This window comes from Sprattus sprattus, assembly GCF_963457725.1.
Source record: "Sprattus sprattus genome assembly, chromosome: 3".
NCBI classification, from domain to species: Eukaryota; Metazoa; Chordata; class Actinopteri; order Clupeiformes; family Clupeidae; genus Sprattus; species Sprattus sprattus.
Window position 1 is genome coordinate 35,207,149 of NC_137922.1, and position 23,667 is coordinate 35,230,815.

At 43.8% G+C, this 23,667-nt stretch overlaps 1 protein-coding gene across 1 annotated transcript; it reads left to right on the forward strand.

Moving 5' to 3' along the window:
• The first annotated feature begins 413 nt into the window (after positions 1-413).
• nploc4 (NPL4 homolog, ubiquitin recognition factor) lies at positions 414-18,646 on the forward strand. Its single transcript, XM_080833793.1, has 17 exons — positions 414-549; positions 1,963-2,043; positions 5,287-5,387; positions 6,118-6,348; positions 6,691-6,739; positions 6,861-6,955; positions 7,420-7,543; positions 7,812-7,991; positions 8,368-8,454; positions 9,466-9,537; positions 9,717-9,843; positions 10,094-10,254; positions 10,970-11,041; positions 11,975-12,067; positions 12,603-12,719; positions 15,291-15,393; positions 15,885-18,646. The coding sequence occupies exons 1-17, from the start codon at positions 535-537 to the stop codon at positions 16,040-16,042; spliced, it is 1,866 nt and encodes a 621-aa protein (XP_080689919.1). The 5' UTR covers positions 414-534; the 3' UTR covers positions 16,043-18,646.
• The last annotated feature ends 5,021 nt before the right edge of the window (positions 18,647-23,667 follow it).

The following is a 23,667-nucleotide window of genomic DNA, read 5'->3' on the forward strand; positions in this document are numbered from 1 at the left end:
AGTATTCATCTAATTATTCAATATTTTTTTTGAAAGATCAAATATAAGAACAATTACAGATGTTCTACAACAATGAAACAATGGAAAATACACATACTTGCATTCATTTTTGTTCTTAGCAGTAGACGTGTCATCTCTCCTAGTGAAGTGAACTGTTGGATTGGTATAACCCATTGACGTTGCTTTATCTTGAAGTGGCAGTAACAGCTTTATATTTCATTAGCATCTATTGAATTACTTACTTCTATAATTGAAATGAAATATCTAGCCATATATCTTAAAAGCACCAACTTAGGCGTTCTGTTGATATGATGGCGGAACCTTCTATTCTAATGCAATGTTTCAGGTAGAACAGCCAAGTGCGATACCTGATATACACGGAACAATAAAAGTGTAGCACCTAGTATTTTCGTGCCGTGGGATGGAGTTTTCATTTCGTTGACTGTTGTTAGCTAAGTCAAAGACAGTAAACGCCGAAATAGTGGCCCCATTCGTCTCATTAAGAAACACATCGGGAGCGTAAGCCCGGTCAATATGGCAGATAACATTGTGAGTTATAAGCTTTTATGTTTTCTTGACATTTCATATACATGTATTACCAGCGAAGTCTCTCGAGTGATGAGGCAGCAGAATTCTTAGCCGGGGAGCTAGCAAGCTAGTTAGCTTTTTTTGGCAGGGGCAAGCTAGGACAGCTCGCTTACTAGCCAGCTTACGTTAGTTAAGGGCCTGTCTAAACTGTGAGTAGCTATGCGCCAGTTGTGACTCGGCTCTTAAGGCATGAGTCAGGGCATAGTTTCATGATTAAAGATTCCTCTAGGGATATGTTATATTGTTGATTCAACCACGCATACAGCCGAGACCTGTTTCAAAACACATGGTTGACAAAGAAAACTCACTGACAGCTCCAGAGATAGCTAGCTAGCTAGCTAGCCTGTAACTTAGTGTACCTTAGTAACTTTAACCGAATTTAGACGGCCTTTCTAGTCTGCTAATGATATGTCACCGTTTTTTTTTGTGCAACTATGGGGTGTTTAATTTATAGTTGCCCTCAGATGCCGTTACCTAGCTAACTAATTCAACTAACTATCGTTAACTTTAATTGCTAGCTCGGTACACTTAATGGCAAGAGCTACTATTATAACGATAGCTATTTGGCGTAAACTATTAACGTCAATGTTTTAAATTGTCACTATCTAGATAGCTATCTAGTAGCTATGTAGCCCGCCACGAAGAAACCTCAAGATAATTTGGCAAGCGTAACGTTAGCCTTCTTATTTTCGGATGCAGATTAACTTCAATTAACTGTACATTACACCTGCAGTTACAGCCACCGTCTGTTTATAACGTCTACTCATCTTGGCCTCAACAAATCTAACATGAAATCGGCTAGCGGCAGCATCATTATTTGATATTGTCCGAATCAGAAAAAAATAGAAAACTTTATCTGTTAAACATAGTTATTCTCAAAGGATGATGTTAAAACTTTTATTTTTTTTGTTTGTGAGATGTCATCTGACAGAGTTATGCACTAATTTGGCTTGCTTGAAAATATTTGCGGGCTAGTTCTCCACTGAAACTATTTGAGGTAGTTGTATATGTGCAAAGAAGCAAACACATTTCATGTATACATCCTGAAGTTTGACCATTCCTTGTGTCAGTGTAAGAAAGTGACACGCACCATACAAAGTAAACGAAAAATGTAAATTCTGCAACAATTCTACATCCCCCCCTCATCCTTTTCGCAGCTATGAAACTGCCAGTGAGAACTGAACTCTTTGTATTGTTAATACATTCTGCTGCCAGATGAACCTTTGTCGTTTCTTACATTGATGACTTTTTCAATGTGGGTTAAAGTAATAGGGGGGAACTTTATTTGGATAATTCTGGCATCTAAATAATTTATCATTGTCATTCACTGCACTTAAATGATTATAATGAATGAAATGTCTGACTTTCACACAGATTGTCCGCATCCAGTCCCCTGACGGAATGAGGAAAATCAGCGCCACCAAAAGGGAGACAGCTGCAGCTTTTCTCAAGAAGGTAATGCTGTAAAAGTACATTTGCTGGGCTGTCTTGCTCAGTCTATTGCTCAACTCCATCCCTACTGCCATTCACTGTGCAGCTCTCCATCCCTCTCAGACACTTGTGCATGCTAAGGGAACACACCAGGGCGCCTTTCTACAGGCGCAGATGCTTCAAAAACCGCCTTGGCAAAGTGCGGCGGCCAAAACAGCCTGGTGCACCTGTGAAGCGGGGCTGCGTGGCGATCACTAGGCGATCAAACGTAATACAAACTAATGGTGTTTGAATCATTTTTGGACTTCGAATTATATAGTTCCTCGTAGTGAAATACCGCTTAAATTAAGGTTTCATCTATATTTGCAATCGCCGTTTTCGTTTGTAAAATACCGTTGATACCACATCTACCAGCATCAAAACCGGAAATAAGTGGTAAAGTAGTTAAGCCCGCCTGGTGCTTGATCTGATTGGCTGCTTGGGCCGAGTGTGACATTGATGAGCGGTGCGCCTCCCTGCCTTGCGCTGGAAAGTTGAGAATAGTTCAACTTTTAAGCACACCTAAAAAACGCTACAAAGACGCAACGCATGGCGGAGAAAAGGTGCACACGCAAGTATCATAGGAATCAATGCATTTGCTAGCGTCCCGTTTTTAAAAAGGCGCCCAAGTGTGCTCGGCCCCTAAGGAGGCTCCTCCTGTTGCAGTGTGTCCGAGAGTACTTCCAGAGTCAGCCTAGAGGTCAAGCTTTCAGAATGTTTCATGCAGTTGCTGTACAGAGAAGACACACCTACATGGTGGTATGACAAACTCTGAAGTATGCTACCAAATCCATCTGGGTCAGTTATGGGGGACTTGGTGTACATGCGGGTGGGAATTGTTATCCTTTTTTAGTACATCTGAAGCTACTCGAAGTGTTCAAAATACTTGAACAGAAAACCGTGATGGTATGTGGTCCTTTTGACCTTTTTTGGGGAAGAATAGCCAGGGTTGGCCCCCAGCAATCTCAGTATCCCCACACATCCTTATCATGAAGTGCTTAAGTCATGTCTGGCTTTTGCCACAGCATGTATGCAATACAATACTGTAAAACATATAATACTGTATCCCTTATTTTGCTTTTGGTAACCACATTTTTGGCGCTGAACACTGATTTGTTTAGGGGACCACCTGAGCACCTCACCTTGTTATATGTACCTAAGTGAGCTACAGTCCTGGCCTCAACTCACAGCACAGAGACCAACCACTCAGTCCCTGACATTCGACTCCACTCCTTGGGTCTTTCTCGTTCGGTTCTCCTTGCGCACGATGCTCACTGCTGATTTATTGATGAGGCTGTGCAAAAGACGGAGAGAGAGAGAGAGAGCGAGAGAGAGATGGAAGAGAGAGAGAGAGAGAGAGGAGAGGAGAGGAGAGGAGAGGAGAGGAGAGGAGAGAGAGAGAGAGAGAGAGAGAGAGAGAGAGAGAGAGAGAGAGAGAGAGAGAGAGAGAGAGAGAGAGAGAGAGAGAGAGAGAGAGAGAGAGAGAGAGAGAGAGAGAGAGAGAGAGAGAGAGAGAGAGAGAGAGAGAGAGAGAGAGAGAGAGAGAGAGAGAGAGAGAGGAGTCACTGCTCAGTAACTCAGTTTGCCTCAGCGTGCAGCTTTGTGTGCAGGCCGGCTTCAAAGAGATGGAGGGTAGCAGGGTGTTATAAATAGCCCCACTGCAGCAGACAGCCGGCCAGGTATTCATTGGGAAACCTCAACCACACCCCCCTGCTCTAACTCTGCACCGACCCCTTTCCCGGTGATATAGATTCATAACTCCTCACCATAGTTACTTTCCCTCCCCAGTGCTGAGGCAGACACCATTTGCTGTCAGCACTCTGGTGTTATTTAATCTGATGCAGAGCAATTCAAACCCACCCCAGCAAACCTCTCTCTCTGTCTGTGCGCCTCTCTCTGCCTCTCCCTGGGCGTTTCCTGCAGCGTTGCACTGATGGGCACTGCACACCGATTCAATGTATGGATCGGACCAGAGGAAAGGGGTGGAGGTGGAGAGGAATAAACCAGCTCCTCAAAAGCCCAGAAACTGCGGCAGTGCCATTCAAAATATACACCCCTGCTTTAGATGGAGAACCAGGGCTCTGTGCAGGAGGTGTCACTTATAGTTTAACTGGGGTTCAGTTCAGAGAAGCACAGGCAGTAATAATAAAAATAATATAAACTTTATTTATATAGCACCTTTCATGCAAAAGAATGCAGCTCAAAGTGCTTTACCAGTAGCAAGCTAATTCTGGAAAAAGACCCCCCTCCCCCCCCAAAAAAATGGTGTTGACACATGGGCCAGATCCTTTCCAGAGATGACTGCCCTCCCCCGTGATGGTTCATTTCAACCTCTTTGTTTGCAGCTGCAGTTGTCAGTTCTAGTAATAAACCATACCATTCCGTCGAGACATTAGAAAAGCCATTGCAGACCCAGGCCAGTGTGCTGCTACTGCTTTTAGTGCTCCTGACTGACTGAAGGGCATCCTGTCGATGTGATTTGCTCTTACGCTGCCTTTTTTAAAATGGATCCTAGAAACTGCTGTCCTGAAATAAATGCGGTACTGATTTGTAATGGGGCTGTGCACTCCAGAAGCTCTGCTGCACAGACACACTCCCCATTTGGCCTTTAATACCTCAAAAAAGAAGTCTGTTAAGTCTTGTTCTGTACATACAGGACCTGTTGACAGTGACGCGCAGTGCTAGCTCTGCTTTGGCTAGGTTTGGCAGAAACTCACCTGGATGGGGCTTGTTTTGTCATCGCAGTGTTTACTTTTTTGCCTCTCACACACACGCCGATGCACTACAGGTGTCATCATTGATATTCATTGATATTCACCGCTAGTTTCATATTCCCACATTCCCAGACTGTTGTCAGACTCACTCGCTCTCTCTCTTAGAAGAGTCTTTGAACTTCATGAGCTCATTTCCATAAAAAAAAAAAAAAAAAAACGCCACATTTCATGTACCAGACAGGCGGTGTTTCCTGCGCTGTGTGTGATGCTGACTGAAGCTGCCGCCTAACACAGCCTAGTGAAGAGATGGCACAGCAGTGCTGCGTACATGAGGAGTCCCTAGAGCTCAACTTGTAGATAAAGGAGCTTAACACATCTAGGTGGAGGGTTTGAATTGTCAGAGCAGACAAGGGCTGATGAATATTGGGAGTTTTCACTTAACGTCTCTTTGGATTAATGTGCCAAATGGCTGAAAGTGTGACTGGTTGTGTTTGTGCTCTGTCCCTTACTGTAGGTAGCCAAAGAGTATGGCTTTAATTCCAATGGGTTCTCCATATACCTGAATCGCAACAAGACCGACGAGATACTGTCCCAGAGCAAGGCCCTCAGTCTCAAGTGAGTTTGAGTTTGTTTGAGTCTGTGTATACCTGTTAATGTGAGTCTGTGTACCTGTTTATGTGAGTCTGTGTATACCTGTTTATGTGTTTGTAACTGTGAGTCTGTATACCTGTTTATGTGAGTCTGTATATACTGTACCTGTTTATGTGTTTGTAAGTGTGAGTCTGTATACCTGTTTATGTGAGTCTGTGTATACTGTACCTGTTTATGTGTTTGTAAGTGTGAGTCTGTATACCTGTTTATGTGAGTCTGTGTATACTGTACCTGTTTATGTGTTTGTAAGTGTGAGTCTGTATACCTGTTTATGTGTTTGTATACCTGTTTATTTGTTTGTGTGAGTCTGTGTATACCTGTTTATGTGTTTGTGTAAGTGTGAGTCTGTGTATACCTGTTTATGTGTTTGGGTAAGTGTGAGTCTGTATACCTGTTTATGTGAGTCTGTGTACCTGTTTATGTGTTTGGGTAAGTGTGAGTCTGTGTATACCTGTTTATGTGTTTGGGTAAGTGTGAGTCTGTGTATACCTGTTTATGTGTTTGGGTAAGTGTGAGTCTGTGTATACCTGTTTTTGTGTAGGTGTGAGTCTGTGTATACCTGTTTATGTGTGAGTCTGTGTATACCTTTTTATGTGTTTGTGTAAGTGTTTACAAGGGTTTCATGGGTGTTCCATATTGCCTGTCTCACTCTATCCTTGTGTCTCTCTCTCTCTCTCTCTCCTTCTCTCCGTAGACATGGCGACATGCTCTACCTCTACCCCTCATCCTCCCCCGGAATGTCCAGTGAGGTGATGGACGTTGCGACGCCACACTCGTCCTTTGCGATGCCCTCCACGTCATCTTCATCCTCCTCCTCCTCCTCCATGTCACGTTCGCACTCGTCGCCACAGATCCCTGAGGACGAGATCGACCAGATCCTGGCCAAACAGGATGGCAAGATCTACCGCAACAAAGACCCACAGCTGTGAGTCTCTCTCTCTCTCTCTCTCTCTCTCTCTTCAGTTTTAGTTCTTCCTTCCCTCTTTCACTCACTCACTCTCTCTCCCTGTTTTTCACACACAAACACACATGCCTTTTCTCACACTCTCTCGGTTTCTCACATTAACTTACACACACACACACACACACACACACACACACACACACACACCCCTTTTCTCACTCTCTGCTGCACTTTTTCTCTGTCATTCAATCTCAATTTTCAGTCTTTTATCTCCTGTAACTCAGTTGCAGGTCCTTCTGTCTCGTGCCACATTTCTCCAATAGTCTTACTATATTGTAAACAACTATTTCTGTGTCCTTGCAGCTGTCGGCATGGTGCGATGGGCAAATGTGTACATTGTGTACCGCTAGAGGTAAGCTCCTCTTCATCATCAGTCTATCTTCATCCTCTTCCTCTGCCCCAGTCAACAGAGCATCAATTAATCTCTCCCTCTCTCTCCTCCTCCTCCTCCTTCCTCCTTCCTCCTGTTTTAGCCTTTTGACGAGGACTACCTGAATCACCTGGACCCGCCGGTCAAGCATATGTCATTCCACGCCTATATCCGCAAGCTCACGGGCGGTGCTGACAAGTGAGTGGCGGCCGCTTCGGCCAATCACTTGTTCTGTGAAGGGGAAGGGCACTACACAGAGGGACTGTCACACATGTGTAGTCACCCTCCCAAGTACTCTGAGGCTGATTTTTGTGGCACTTGAGTTGATTTTGAAGTGTTCAAACGTTACCACAGGGGACATATTGTATTAAGTTAAGAGTTGTTGTGATGCAATATCTTACATTTCTGCACTCCAGTTTGCAGTTGATGAATAATTAATAGATTTTCAGTCTGGGTATTTGAATTATAGCCGAGGCTCTCCCTACTGCTATTGACTCGTTTGAGAGCTGAGACTTGCAGTTTGTTGCATATATCGAACTCACTAACCTTTCAATCTGCGACAGAATAAGAATTAAATCAGCAGTATATGGTTAGGAACGGTGAGGCATAAACACTCAGTGTTGTGTGTTTGTGTGCCATTTTTGTTTCCTCTTGTTCCACAGGGGCAAGTTTGTGGCACTGGAGAACATCAGCTGTAAGATCAAACTAGGCTGCGATGGGCATCCGCCCTGGCCCGAGGGCATTTGCACTAAATGCCAGCCAAGTGCCATCACGCTCAACAGACAAGTAAGTGTGTACCACCTCACTGAATGCTGGCCCATACTGACTTTTCTTTGCTTGAAAAAGCTGTCCACGGATAAATTGAAGTGAATATTCTCTTTATTTCTGATAAAGTGTTAAGACTACATTAGGTCAGCCATCATTGCTGAGGTTTAGTTGCTGCTTTTCTATCAACCATTATGATTATATTGATTTGAACATTTGACTGTAAGGCTTAATCATTACACATCCATCCCAAGCTCCTCATAACTTCAGTGATTGTCCTGTTTTGCAGAAATACAGACACGTGGACAACATCATGTTTGAGAACCACACCACCGCTGATCGTTTCCTGGACTTCTGGAGGAAGACGGGCAGCCAGCGCATGGGCTACCTGTACGGCAGGTACACGGAGCACAAGGACATCCCTCTGGGCATCCGGGCCGAGGTGGCAGCCATCTACGAGCCCCCACAGGTGAGAGAAGGAGGACTACGGAGGGGGAAATGCAGCAGTAGAACAAAATGGTCGGTTTCTTCTGGGTAGATAAATATTTATCCAGACTAGATTCCCATGTCAGCACGCTTTTATCTGTAACAACATTTTTGTAGCACTAGATGGCGCTGTCTTCAAGTTAATGAAGCGCAAAGTGCACTGCAGGCACCATTTGAGGCCAGTTTTAAGTAAATATGTTAATGGAAACCGTAATAGTCTGGCTGACCATGGGCATTATTGCTTTGCCTAGTGAACTACACAGGCTCTGATACCCAGTATTGCATTATCTTCAATTCTTTTTTGCCTTTTTCTACCCCTATTGTGTTGAGATCTATTCACCACCACCATTTTTGCCCAGATCGGCACTCAGAACAGCCTGGAGCTGATGGAGGACCCCAAAGCCGCCGCTGTGGAGGAGATCGCCGCTAAGCTTGGCCTGTGCAAGGTAACACGCACACAGCACACGCACACAAAACACACACACACACACACACACACACACACACACACACACACACACACACACACAGAAAGAGAGACACACACACACACACACACACACACAGAGAGAGAGAGACACACACACACACAGAGACACATTCACACCGCACGATCACCTGCTGTTCTTGGAGTGTGTGTTAGTGCTGGGCCTGTGCAAGGTACCACAGACACAGACACAGACACAGACACAGACACAGACACAGACACAGACACAGACACAGACACAGACACAGACACAGACACAGACACAGACACAGACACAGACACAGACACAGACACAGACACAGAATGTGTTGAATGCGGAAGTTGTAACTTCTGCGCGTCATGAAGGCAACCCGGCCAACAGCTTTGGTTGTTTGTCACTTGCATGTGCCTCAGAATTATTTGCTTATTTTGAATCCCAGTGATCAGAGCTGACAGCTACAAGTGACCCCCCCCCCCCCCCAGCAGGACTAATCTCTAACTGCACATTCCCCGAGTTAATTCTTCTCCACGCTCCATATGGAGTTTAAATGACCTCCACACGTGCGTGTGTGTGCGTGTGTGTGTGTGCGTGCGTGTGTTTGTGCGTGCGTCTGTGCGTGCGTCTGTGCGTGTGTGTATAGCATTCCCTTCTCTTCACTCCTGGTTTCTGTAATCCTTCTCTGTGTGTGTGTGTGTGTGTGTGTGTGTGTGTGTGTGTGTGGTAGATAAAAGGCAGGGTAACCTCACACCCTTGAACACATGTCTGTCCTTGCTACTGCTGTTCTAGCCTAGACCTATCTGCATTCTACGTCTGTATGGTTGCTGGTGTTGTTGATGGGTGTATCAGGTCTGCAGTCATATGCAGTGATGATTGTGACATTTGGTTTCATGGAACAAGTTGTGCAGAGGGTTGTTTCCACACTGATGGTCCCCTTCTTCTTCTTCTCCTCTTTCTTCTTCTTCTTCTTCTTCTTCTCCTCCTCCTCCTCAGGTGGGCTGGATCTTCACTGACCTTCTGTCGGAGGACACTAGAAAAGGAACAGTACGCTACACCAGGAATAAAGTACGTTCACCACAGAGCCACTAGGGTGGAATTGTGCACTGGTTTGGGAATAGTTTCAGAGGACAGTTTGTGTGTGCTACTTCACTATCAGAACAGATGTATGTGTGTTTGTTTTGTGGAGTTTTGTCCAATGGGTTTGTCCGGCTGGTCTAACCAAATGATTGGGCCTCCCTCTGCAGGACTCGTACTTCCTGAGTGCTGAGGAGTGCATCACAAGCGGAGACTTCCAGAACAAGCACTCGAACGCCTGCCGCCTCTCCCCCGATGGCCATTTTGGCTCCAAGTTTTTCACAGTAGTAGCCACAGGTAAATGCCCTCCCCTTTATTTAGCGTCTTCACTGTGTTCCCCAGTGCCCCTTGTGGCCTCTGGTGAGTCTGCTTACATTGAAACGTTTTTGAAAGTATTCGTTTTTTACCCATACATTTACATGGCAGATGCATTGTTCCATTTACAAGTATAGTAATGATATATTTGCAAGTGTTCTCCCTGGTTGTTGAACCCATGACCCTGGTGTTGTTAGCAGTTTGCTAACCTGTGCATTTGCTTCTGTCCCAGGTGGTCCAGATAACCAGGTGCACTTTGAGGGCTACCAGGTGTCCAACCAGTGCATGGCCCTGGTGCGGGACGAGTGCCTACTGCCCTGCAGAGACGCGCCCGAGCTCGGCTACGCCAAAGAGTCCAGCACCGAGCAGTACGTGCCTGACGTCTTCTATAAGGTACATTCTCTCGCCCACACACTCATATGCTTTCGCATACTCGTGTGTATTCATACTAAATTAGGCACGCTGTGCCTGTGCCTGCACTCTGTGCCTGTAGTTCCCCAAGGGATGAAGTACATGCAGCCTCTGTATTTATTTATGCAACCATATACTCAAATGCTCAAGGCTGGGAAGACGTCCTCAAGAATATTTACAAGCTACAGAATTGTATCAAAATATCTCCAATTCCATGCTTTTTTTATCACAAAGCTCAGATTCTATACTCATTTCACACATTGACAAAATTGAAGGTCCTTAGGGCCTGGAGAGACTCTTATCCCAGTTTATTTGTTACTTTAATCTTGGGTTTGTAGTAGAACATGTTGGCCGTTGCTGCACACAGCTTTTATCTTCTCACCCTGTCCTTTGGTCTCCACTGACTGCTGGCCCTTTGGCCTAGTGCTTGTTTCAAGCTACAAGAACCGTTTACACTTGTTCAGGCACCACAGAGTGTTCTTAGATCTTCTTGTGAGGCCCCCCCACACCCGTTCCACCTCGTCTCACGCACACATTGTTACCCTTCATAATCATCCGCTTCACTGCACTCTTGTCTCCGCAGTACACCTGTGGCCATCTGAGTGACTGCCAAAGATCTTTGAGCTCTCCAGTCTCCTTGGTCTGTCTGCTATCTAACAGTTTGTTTATTTGGGTTTGTTTTTTTCTCTCTCCACAGGACAAAGACAAGTTTGGCAATGACATCACATATTTAGCCCGTCCCCTACCTGTGGAGTACCTTATCATAGACGTGAGTAAACAAATAAACATACAACATACAAATACAAAAACAAAAGAATAAATGAATTGGAAGATAAGGCAATGTATTAAGGATGAAGAGCATTCAATCATGGTTCCTTTTCCGTTTAGTCCTCTCCAGTTGAACTGAGTTCGTTCATGCGCTAACAAATGTAGCTGGAGGCTTGTGTTTTCTTTTGTGAAACTGTCAGCATGTTGCCTTTTGATATGTGACCTTGCACTTGAATACAGCAGTTTGTACTGTGGCATGCCCAAAACTGTTCTCTCACCTAAGCCTCCCAACACAAGAGTGTTTGGACGGGTCCACATATCTCTGTGACTGAAACAACAACAGCAACAGCAGCACATTTGTTTGTTCACTTATGAGGAATTCACTGCGGGCATGAATGAGTCTGCCCAGAAGGGCCACTACATGCCTGTTATTAAAGGTTCTGCTGTGTTTTGGCAGTAAGTACCTCCATTTGGTGCCAGAGTGCCATAAATTGCCAGGCTGTGCTCCATAGCTGTCATTTAATGAACTGCCAAAAACAAGCTGAGGGACCTGGCCTTGTCAATGACTTACTCTGTTTTCTCTATGGTAGCATTAGCCAGTATCAGTCCCTTTATGCTGTTTCATTTTGAAATAAATATCAACTGGATAGGTCATCTTGACTCAATAGTCAGGACGTAACATGATGTGTGCATCATACTATGAATCACAGCATTCATTAGTGATCTACTAACCCAGCGTGTATTTAGGCTTATGTCAAAACGTGATATCAGAGATATCAGAGATAACATGATTACTGGAATATGTACAGTGTATCCATTTAAGAAAGTAAAACATACCATATGAAGGTAAAGTTTAAGAGGTTAGTGAGATGGTATAAGTTAGTTGGAGACACATCATGATCTCTTCCAACTGACCTTTGCCCTTTGACCTCAGATCACCACCACATTCCCCAAGGACCCACAGTACACGTTCTCCTCCTCGCTGCGCTTCCCTATTGAGAACCGAGAGGCCCTGGGAGAGACACAGGTACGCCCAGCACTGTCCACACCACGCACCAGCACTCTCTCACAGCTGTTTCCATAGAAGTCTCATTCAACATCAACATCAACATGACACATACTAGTGCAAAGAAAGTCAAAAGTCAATGGAAGACACTACGTATAAAATGATTCACTCACCATTGCATTTAAACACTATATAGAAGTGAGCTGAACTGGTCATTTAACATTTTAAATGAACATTTACAATTAACAGCTCAGTCTCGCACCAGATGTTCGTTGCTGTAGCGCAAGTGTCTTTGGTAATGCTAAGCCCAAGCTATGCTATAAAGTAAACCACTATTTGTCCTGTTGTTGTTTGTCCAATTCTTAGCTGAATTGTTTGCCTGTATTCAAGTGGTTATGCGTAGTTTGTTATGCAGGCATTGAAAACAAAGCTTTTGAAAGTGCATCTGTGTCTGATTTGCACTGATGTTTTATGCGTGTGACTGATTATAAAGCAATCTGTTTTTTATTGGGCGTATTAAGATGAGTTTTCTGTGTGTGTGTGTTTGGGACTGCAGGATTTCCACAGTTTGGCGACTTACCTCGGTCAGTGTACAGCCTCTTCGTTCTTGGATATAGTCTCCGATTTCCACATTCTTCTCTTCCTGGTGACTAACGAGGTTATGCCTTTACGGGTGAGTTCACACACACACACACACACACTTACACTCACACTCACACTCACACTCACACTCACACTCACACACTCTCTCTCTCTCTCTCTCTCTCTCTCTCTCTCTCTCTCTCTCTCTCTCTCTCACACTCTCACACTCTCACTCTCACACTCACCCTTTTGCTCATCACACCGTGACAGGAATTCATCGTTGGCACGTGTTCTCCATTGTGGGAAAACGTGGAGGGCTGCAGCCATCTGGCCGTGTCTTCACATGACACACTCTTGCACCTCCTCCCCAACCTCATACACTTTCCTGAATGAACATGTGGGGCCCTGGTTTGGCAATGAAACTTGGGGGGAAATCACCTATTCGGCCCAGGCAGGTTGTCTTAAGCTCTGTCAACAAATTAAAACTTCTGCCGAGCCGTGGATTTTAGGCATGGCGACACATTCTTCACTGAGGGGGGAACATTTGAATGTGCCAATCGCAAAACAATTCATTGCCCAATTCTGATCTGGCAAAAAAATACCACGCTTTCATAAGCAAGAAAACTGAAGCAAACCTGTGTTATGGGTTAATGGAATTGATGTATCTCGAAGTGAATACACATCCTTGCTGTCTTTTGGAAAAATAATGAAATGTTTCTTAAATGACATATTATCATCTCACTAGACTCTAGACACTAGACCTGGATTACCATTTCCATAAAAATAGAGCTGACCTCACCTGCCTAATCACATTCTACCGAATGGACACGTTTAGGAGATGGGCTATATTGATCTCAACAAAAATAACATTAGCTTTTCAGAATCTAAGCAAGCAAAACTATTTACTGTTTCAAAATCAAATACCCTGATTAATAGTCAGTCAGTGAAGGGATGTGGAAGAAGAAGCCGTATGGTTTATTTCTTGCAAGTGATATTGCCATCTTCTTACATTGTAATGTCATCTGGCGCATTCAGTTGAAAGGGATTAGTCTGCTTTCTCCCTTGTACGTAGTTTTGGACAAAAGCGTCTGCTAATAAATGTAATGTAAATGTAACCTAGCCTTTCACTTATTACCTTAAGGACTCGCGATGCACGAAAAGCAAGATTATCGGGCCCGTATACGCTGTGATACAGCCGCGAATGATCACCATTCCTGGCTGATCGCGGACATTCCCCCGAAATATCTGTCTGCCGCATACTGACGGAATTTCCCGGGAAGGAACCTGCGAGGGGAGGGGGGCCGATGTGTTTAGCATTCTCACCTTCCGCTGACAGAGGTGCGAAATGCTCTTATTAGCATATTGACTGTCCGCAGTCTAGCCACACACACCCTGCTGCAGCCATTGGTTGAAAACGACAAGGAATTGAATTAAAACGTCTTGTGATGAGACGGAATGAGATTCTGTCTAAAGGTCAGCTTTCAACTGACAAAACGTATCCTCTCCCATTTACAGCTATTGCCCCATAAAAACGAAATTAAAAATAATTTAATCAATATTCTGTCTTTAGGGTTTTGGTCCGGGGTTATCACATTTCTTGATTCACCTTCCGTTTTCAGAGTTCTGGGGGGGTTGTTTTCAATCCAGGTAAATTCAATTAACATAACAAAACCTAGGCCTGGTCAAGGGAAGGGGTGGGGGGGCTTTCACACCAATGTGGGCTTCTACGGCAATACACAGGGTCGAATACTGTCGTAAATCCCACATTTCATGCAGTGATTATTTACCCAAATCGATCAGCCCTCACCTTTACCCCTGTCTCTGAAGCATTGTATTTTTTTGTGCAACAACAAATGTGTTGCCATTTTTGCTCTTCAACTAAAGCCTCTAGTGCTGTTTCTGATGAAGGATGTTAATCGAGGAAGTCCAAAACATTGCGTAACATTTCAGTCGCTGTCATTGTGGAAAAAGGCACAACAAAGAGCACAGATGGTGGACAGTCGTCTTTGAGTCATGAGGGAGTTCTTTTCAGCACTGTTTGTCTGTGTTTGTTTTACGCTGTTTCGCTGTGTTACAGATGTCGCGCATAGATGGCTGTAGGGCCCTTATGCCTCTTTGGCTTTGTTGTGTAATAACGGGCAACAACTTATTTGTCCAAGTTGCATAATGGACACAACCACATAGGGATTTTGTTTTTACTAATTGCGTCTGTATTTTGGTGTTAGAATGCTTGGCACCGTGTTCAGCTTTTTAACACATTCAGGGAAATTGCGTTTTGGTTCAGGCTTGACTTTGACATTTTCTAAAATGTTGTTCAAAAAACTAAAATCCCAACTGTTGTCCTCAGACATGGAAGTTGATGTTCATCTGACCCTGCATGGTTTCATGAGACTTCCATGTGGCCCCCAAAATATGACCTCATGACATCTCTCTCAGCCAGTCCTCTCATGTGACACCCACACTTCTCTCATGTGACACCCACAGGTTCCAAGAGGTTTAAACTGTTGTCTTCAAATATAAAACATAATGTATATCAGACCGCACAGGACTTCAAGAGACTTTCAGGACCTTGACTTCTCCCCATTTTATGTTGGAGACTAGCATTCTATTTGCCCCTCCCTTCCTCTCTCTCATCTCTCTGTGTGTGTCTGTTTTTTTACAGGACAGTATTGGTCTCCTGCTGGAAGCTGTGAAAACCTCCAATGAGGAGCTGGCACAGACATGGAAGAAATCTGAACAGTGGGCGACCATCGAGCAGCTCTGTAGTGAGTACTTTTGCTGTCTTACACAGTCCGAGGCCTTAGTCCAAACTGAACTTTAAGATAAATAGCAGGCCTACATTGTAACAGACCTGAGTTCAAAGATGTAATTCCGAGGTTTGCATCATTAGGCCATGACTCACTGCCTGACTCTGTTGTTAAATTATCATGTGGGGAAAATATGTTTTGTAAACCTGCCAAGCTTAATCGTAGGCCTACATGGATCAGATCTGAATGATGGGGAAACTACACAGACACAGATTGGTGTATAATATGCTGAGTGTAACAGTATACATCAATATAATGCTCTTGAAAATGATTAACTCTGGCCATATTTGACCAACTAAGGCCATCATTGTGTAACAAAGTAAGCTCTGTGGCTGAGAATAGGGAAATTGCTGCGAGGCTATTTGTCTTTGTCTCATGAATGTGTCTTATGTCAAGTTTGATTTGGAGCTGTTTCTAAAAGTGTGTGTGTGTGTGTGTGTGTGTTTCAGGCACTGTGGGTGGGCAGCAGGCAGGCTCTCTGGACTACGCCATGGGCGGTCCGTCAGCACCGGCCTCGTCCTCGTCCATGTGGTCGTGCCAGCACTGCACCTTCATGAACCAGCCGGGCACCGAGCTGTGCGAGATGTGCAGCCTGCCCCGCAGTTAGGCCTCCCTACTACCAGGGGGGGCATCAACGTCCCGTCCTCGCCACGCCGTTGACCGCCGACTGAGATCAGGAGCAAGACAGGGCCGCCTCCTCATTCCTCTTTTTCTCTCTCTCTCTCTCTCTCTCTCTCTCTCTCTCTCCCCCCTCCCTTCTCTCTAACTCTCTCTTACTGCCTCGTTCTCCCCACCTTCCCTCACCACCCTCCCTTTACTGCTTATCTTTCTGTAGGCCCAAATAGCCACCCACCCCCACACCCCCCCATCTCACGGACAGTGTTGGGGGTGCGTGGTAACCACGGCAGCACCCAATGGAAACGGCCAGGAGGGGGCATCAGGTGGTGACACTGTGCAGTGTTTGATCACTTTAAAAAAACAAAACAAAACTAAAAATGATTGTGTACTCATAGCTCTTGCAGTTCAGCAGGGATGTTTTTAGGTAAAGTACCTCGGTGAGGCTCTCTTGCTGACCCCCAACCCCGCATTCCCCCTTTCCTCCTCCTCCTCTGAACATCAGGACAACAAGACCGCCTGAATCCGGACTTACACCAATCTCTAGCTCTCCCTCGGCCTTAAAATTTGTGTACATATGAGTCGAGGAATGGCGCTGTTAATTTAATTTCATATGACTTTCTTTTCATGTCATTGTTTTGCTTTCCTTTTTTCTTTTACGGTGTAATAGATACGTACTAAGATATTGACCAGTACTATTTTTCTTAGTGAAATTGCAGTGGGGTTTCTGGACTTATTGCGTTGTTTTTACAGACACACAAACACCATGAATACACAGAAATGACACGCATCCAGTGACACTTGGGCCACACCAAGTAGCATAGTCACTCAAGCCCTCCAGGTGCCCAACTCTATCAGCATACAAGTCAGTCTTTCACATGACCCTTTCATAATAATGGAAAACAATTGGAATGGATAAAGTTGTCCATTTAGTTACACATGTGGGCACTGACCCTTCACCTTTAATTGATGGAAGGCATTTGGGGATTTTGATTTCACCAGGGTTTGACTTGTTGAGTGGTTTCAAATCCAAAAGTGTAAGTGTGCGCATTTGATTGGTTTGAATCTTGGGTTTGGGGCACTTAAGGCCGTAAAGGTTTTGGTACACAGTCGATTCTCAGCTTAACTAACCTAACTTCAAAAACACAGAGAGGTTAGTGTGCTGGCAATGAAGCAAGGCTTGTATTCACTGTTTCAGTACCCTCCTGACAGGCCTGATTTTTAATACAACTTGTTGGTATGATGTTCAATCATGATACCTCAGCTCTTTGATTTGGATTCAGAACTCATCTTTGGGTATGGTGACCCACAGCACTTTGACCTCTGGTTCACCTTTGCAGAAGGGAATCAGGCAAGTGTTTGCATTCTAAAGTTACTCTACTCCTTTTGGCTTTGACCTGTTCGATTCAAGACATTTTTTTCTTGGACTCCTTGGACTTCTTTCTTCTCCTCCACTCCACAATTTCTGACACTCTTTTCTTTTCTTTTTTCTTCCTCTCCCTCTCATTATCTTGCCTCTCTCCCTTTACCTGGCGCCAGTCCAGCTGAAGTGTGTGTGTGTGTGTTTGTGTGTGTGTGTGTGTAGGGGGAGAGTGGTGAGGTGAATGTGCTTACATACACCTTTTGGCCTCTGAAGAACCTTCATCAAAGCCTCCAGACTGAAGTCTTTTTGGCGAGGTTAGCTCTCCAGCAGGCTGATGTGTGCAGCACCTGAGAGAGTGAAGGAGAGCAGAAAGGAACAAGAAGAAGAGGGACGGAGGGAGGCATCAAGGGAAAGGTAGCATGACCGGTTTGAAGTAGATGTGTGGGGGGTTTTTTGGTCTGAGAAATTGACAGGCGCTTGTTTTCTTTCTTTGAAGTTTAGCAACTACAAACCTCCAAAACTTCATTCCAGCACTATACTAGAGTGAAATGTCCACAGTCAAAAGAAGATATTGGACAGGGTTGCTTTTGGAAGCATTATTGGGAAAAAATACATATGATGCAAAAATGTATTGTAATGAATCCAAAAAATTCTAGCCAAACCCTTATCATCCACTTCATACAGGTTGGTTTACATTTCTGCAGCTTTCTGAGCACATAGAGTATATCTAGGGGAGGAGAGGTCTTCTGGAGTACTCCATGATGTCAAAACTGTTCTCATTCACTTAGCACTCAGGTGTTCTGAAAAGCTCCCTTCTGTTCTATTTATTTCCAAGGGAGCAAGGGTTATAGGCAATGAAACTTCTACACTAAGGTGTGGTGACCATGGGTCCTAAATTATGCTCGATTTATGAATTCTGCATTTAACTTAAGTGCTTGGGAGTAATTCTGGTGCAAAAAAGCAAAATTGTGTTACTTTTTTTTCTTGTGACATTACATTTAAAAAGGTTAATTGCTCAACCATGTGTAACCCCACCCACCCACCCTCCACTCCCGGGAGAAGAAGCTGTGCCCCCAACCCCCATCCACCCCACCCCACCCCTCCGGTGAAATGCAAGCTGACTGCACTGCTTACTGACCCAGAGCTGAAAGAGACCCGTACAATTGTATGCTGTAGGTTGGGTTGGCATTTTCAGAAATACCAATTAAACAATAAAAATGGTTACCTTTCAAATGACTTGTGGTCTCTCCTGTTTGTTAATAGTAATGATAAGTTCACATTTATTTTGTCAAAAAGCTTAAAGTTGAGGAATCCTCAAACAGATATTCCTACAGTGACTTTTGGGCTATAAGTCCCAAAACGGTTATAGTGTGTATATATACATAAGTTAGTCTATAGTCTAATCTATAGTTTAGTGTGCTTTTGTTGGATTTGGATTTATTATGGAGTTCATATGAACTTTTCCTCAGACCACAGGCCTACTGATGAACACAATAGTAATTTTAGTTTTTCTCTGGGTACTTATTTATCCCAAAAGGATTAAAACTGCAGGTTGTTCATAAAAGATGAGGCTGCAATTTACTGTAAAAGCAAAATCCTCATACCCAGAGAAAACAATCGTCCCCGAAAGGTAATAATTACAGTTAAAGTGTTTACTTTGGAACTCTTGGAATCCATAGTTTTTCTTTTTTGAATCCCAAATGTACTGATGGTGACCATAGTTCCTTATAACATTACTTTGCTATGTTGGAACTTTACGTGTGTGAGTGAGGGAGAGAGCTACTTATTCTTCAGGTGGACATTTCTGGGATCACAGATGCTGAGCAGATGAAGTTCTGGAATTTCCGATGTGGAAGTGCGCACCGTGGACATCAAACACTTCTGACCCCTGGGGACCACATGAGCGAACCGTAACTCTATATTCTACATGTGGGTCCAGGCCATCAATAAGCTCACTCCTGCCCTCTCCTTTCTCTGCGCTGTTCCCATCTCTCCATGACTCTACTTCCTAAATCCCCATCTTTTGTTTGATCACTTTCTCTTCCGCTCTTCCTTTCTCTTCCGCTCTTCCTCAGACTTCTTCTGTTCTGACCCTCTCTGTCAGCCCCACATGATGTGCCCTGCCCCATCCCTCTCTCTCTCTTTTCTCTCTCTCTCTTTTCTCTCTCTCTCTCTCTCTCTCTCTCTCTCTCTCTGATGGACGCTCCATGAATTAAAGAAGGACAAGGTGAAAGTCAACTAATCACACCAGAAAGGCAGATGGGTCAGTCATTGTAAACATGAGTTGGCAACTGGTAAGTGTGTTTTGTTATGTTAAAGATGCAGTCCACAATACTGGCGAAAGGTTGTTGATATTTGAACTCAAGAGCCACTCAAATCATACCTCCCTTGTCCATGCTATGGAAACAACTTGTGGATTGGCTGGAATAGTGAATGGCCCTGTTCGAGCTCCTTTGTTTTATATAATTCATCCATTTACAGAACCAGGACTGGGTAGGAACAGATTTATTTTAACACAGAGAACAGACAGTAAGAGATCTGTGAAGGCCAATACACTGAATCTGACAAACATTTTTTGAATTAGAATCACAGTCGTACCTTTTAAAGCATGGCAGTGTTTCAATTTTTTTCACCACAAAAAACACCGACTGCAACTTTAGTAGGAGGGTAATGCTGACTTAAGGTTTGCTGCCGTCCGTCAGCATAAGAAAGGGTTAGATCGGAGATCAGTCACTCTTACTCAGTGCATGCGGTGTGGTCATACTTGGCCAAGCGTGTTTGTCACTGAAAGCACGCAGAGGAATAAGTGCACCTGGGTGGATGGGTGCAAGTACGCACATGCAATCAGAAATTCTTGTCAGGAGGTCAAGAGATTTTTGTCTTTCCGTTCACTTAATCTCCATTCCATAGTCCATTGCACACACACATTCTCTCTTTTTCTCCCTTGTCTTGTATGTTGGAAATGGAAAACCTCCTCTGTGTGCTCACATCTGACCCCTTTCTTGGTGACTATCTGTTTTGTCTTGTCTTAAAACAGAGACAAAATTGGGACAACTAAACAGTCGCTTCTGTAAAGCAAACAAGATATAGCAGGGCCCTCTGGTTTTGTCTCTTATTCTTAACTCCTTTGGGAAACCTTTAAAGACACTCATGCAAGTGGTCGTTGGTAATTGTAACTTGTGTAAGGTATGCACCACACTACTGTACGGCAAGGACAGAAGTGTTTGTGTAAAATGCAGACAATGAAATTAGTGCTTGTCTTCATTATGAATTAAGTCAGATAATAATGTTGTCAACTTATTGTAGCTTCAGGTGGTAGCATCTCAACATAAAGCAACAAAATAATCCAGAATAGAGATATTTGGAAGTTCCTGTTTGTCTGTGGTGTGTATGGTGTGGAGAGACTCTAGAAGGACACACCTCTCTTATGAAAGACGAGGGAGAGAGGGGTGGGTGGCTGGACAGATGGATATAAGAGCCTGGGTGTTGGTGATAACCACCAAAAGGGATATTAACAGAACTGGTGATCTTTGGAATCAAATCATTCTTCTGTAAGGTATGTGTATCTTAATGTCAAGTGATAAACAGTGAACTATTTAGGACTAAATGCTGCACAGCAAAAAATATTGTAAAAATATTCCTTATGGAAACAAAAGTTGTTTTAAACTCTAAACAGCAGCTCTATGATATATAGATTAGAAAGGGGTTAAGCTTTTAGAGAGAAAAAAAGGATTTCTACTAACCTCTAAAGGGCTTATGAGAGAATATAAAGTTAGTTTTTTCTTCAGTCTTACTTCCGCATAGGTCAATTCTACTTCATTTTAGTCTATTCCACATAGAACACATAGTTTATATCTTTTGCCGCATTTCCAAAGAGTGCTTCAGAGATAATAGATATAGATGCATGTAGAGCAGGGCAATGCTGCACTTCTGTACTTTTATATAAGTGTATGTAATATGCATTCCAAACCCAAAACATAGAGCATGAGAGAAACGATGACATTGGCATAGTTTTGTGTTTGACACTCAGGATGAGGGGTGCGTTATGGCTGCTCTCCCTGATCACTCTGGGTGCCTCTCAGAAGAGCCGCAGACAGAACACAGAGTGGGACTACAGGAAAGAGGGTGAGCTCTCTCTCTCTCTCGCTCTCGCTCTCGCTCTCGCTCTCGCTCTCTCTCTCTCTCTCTGTGTGTGTGTGAGAGTGTGTGTGTGAGTGTGTGTATATACATACAGTATGTCTTGTACATTCTTATGTTCATTGTCATATCTTAGCTGTCCAAAAAACCAGTGTTACTAAATAAATAAATATTATTTAAATATTGATTTGTGCGCTTGTTCCACATGAAACCAATACATTTATGAATGAAGGTGGGTTTGAAATAAATGGAATGCAATGCATAATGTTTTACTCTGCTGTGTGCCAAACTGCAGTAGAGAAGGTGAACACTAGGGGGTGTGCAAACCTCACTCTGGTGCTGGATAACTGGAAGTACGCCATCATGACACAGGTCAAAGACTTGCTCCTTAATGATCATAGCACTGTGCTGCCTGACTATGCAAGGTGAGTAAGTTAGACAAGGTTGTATTTGTTTAGTTTCTAAATACTCAAATTCAAATTTAGAGAAGTTATAATTACTTGCACTTTATTATTGAAACAGTTTTGTATTATGTGACAATTATTTTTCACATCTAAAAGTATTTTTCCAGTCAGACATGTCCTCTCTCTCCGCCGTCCCGCCCTCTAGGATCGAGCCTCTTTCTGAAGCATTGAGTGACCTCTACAAGGAGTTCAATGCACTGAAGGAGCGCCTCGGCGAGCTGACAACCAAGTTTGAGGGGGTAGAGGGCTTTGTGGATGACGTACGGGCGGGTAGAAGCCCCTCACCACCCAAGCACGAGAGGCCACCCCTCCCTGGGGAGGAGGTACCCCCGCCCCAACTCATGCCCGCTGGGGAGGGGGCCAGACAGGGCCGCAGGGGAACCAGAGTGGTGGTCAGGAGGGTGAAGAAGCCCCAGTCCTCAGACAATTCAAGGGCCTGAGCTGCCTCACAAAATGGGCACACACATACACACACACACACACACACACACACACACACTTAATACACAGACACACACACCCTGATGTCATATTAAAATATTTCATTCTCATGCAATGCAAGATAAGAGGGTGTTGTAATGACATAAATACAACTGCTAGTGGCTTTTAAAAACCAAAGACAGGATTCAATGTATATAAGTATGTAAGCTGATTAAACACGGAGGGTGTCTTTTGTAAATGTAAGTAAATAAATAAGGTGTACATAATTCTTGTTGAGTCTTGTTCTCCCTATCAGCCACCCCCCCCCCCCCCCCCCCCCCCCTCCTACTAAACCTGCACCAAGAACGCATGTTAAAAGTCAGTATAAGTATACATCTTGTTTCAAGTATAAAGTTTTCTTGTATATTAAAGTATATATCTTGTTTAGCTTTATTTAGATGAGTTCAGCTGATCAGCAGAGATACTGATATTGGTCAGGTGAAGGATCTCTCGAAGCAGGTTTTTTAACTCGTGCACAATGAGTTTCTATTCAGAGGAATCATTGTATTGCTCCATAACAGTGAATGGGGGCGCTGTTTCACAAGTGACACGAGTTTTTGTTTTTATTTTGTATTTGTTAATAAAATTGGAATTGAGTTTTCATATTGGCTTTTCACTGTATGTATATGTGAGATTTGTGTAGGGTTATGGTTCTTCGAAGTTGAGTTGCGAAGATCCCCTTAGCATAATTAAAAAACCTAATCAGTCATTTATGCGCCTAACGAAAATGATCACAGAAACGAAACCGAAAACATTTCACAAGGCTTTATAATAAACCTCAGCGCGACTCCTACAAGAAAACGATCAGCGTTGCATCTTATCGGATGGTGCAATCATCTCTGACAGTTGCGTTTTTTAGGACTACCATTCCAACTATACAAAATTTAAACAAGGCGAATATTTACACTTCAATCAAGATGTGAAACATGATGAAATAACTTAACTGTGCTCGAGTCTGTTGTTACTCTGCATGTGCCGGGAGTTTGACAGCAGTTTGTACTTTCTCGACTAGGCTTCTTTGCCCAGGTTTGTGCCGAGCCTTTTTCCTAGCTTTACATGATATAGTTTAATATAAGTTAAAAACAATTGCAGTAAATGTTGTATGCTATGCTGGGGCATGACGGTAATTTTACTGATGGCCTAAGATAATGTATACGGCTGGTACATGGATTT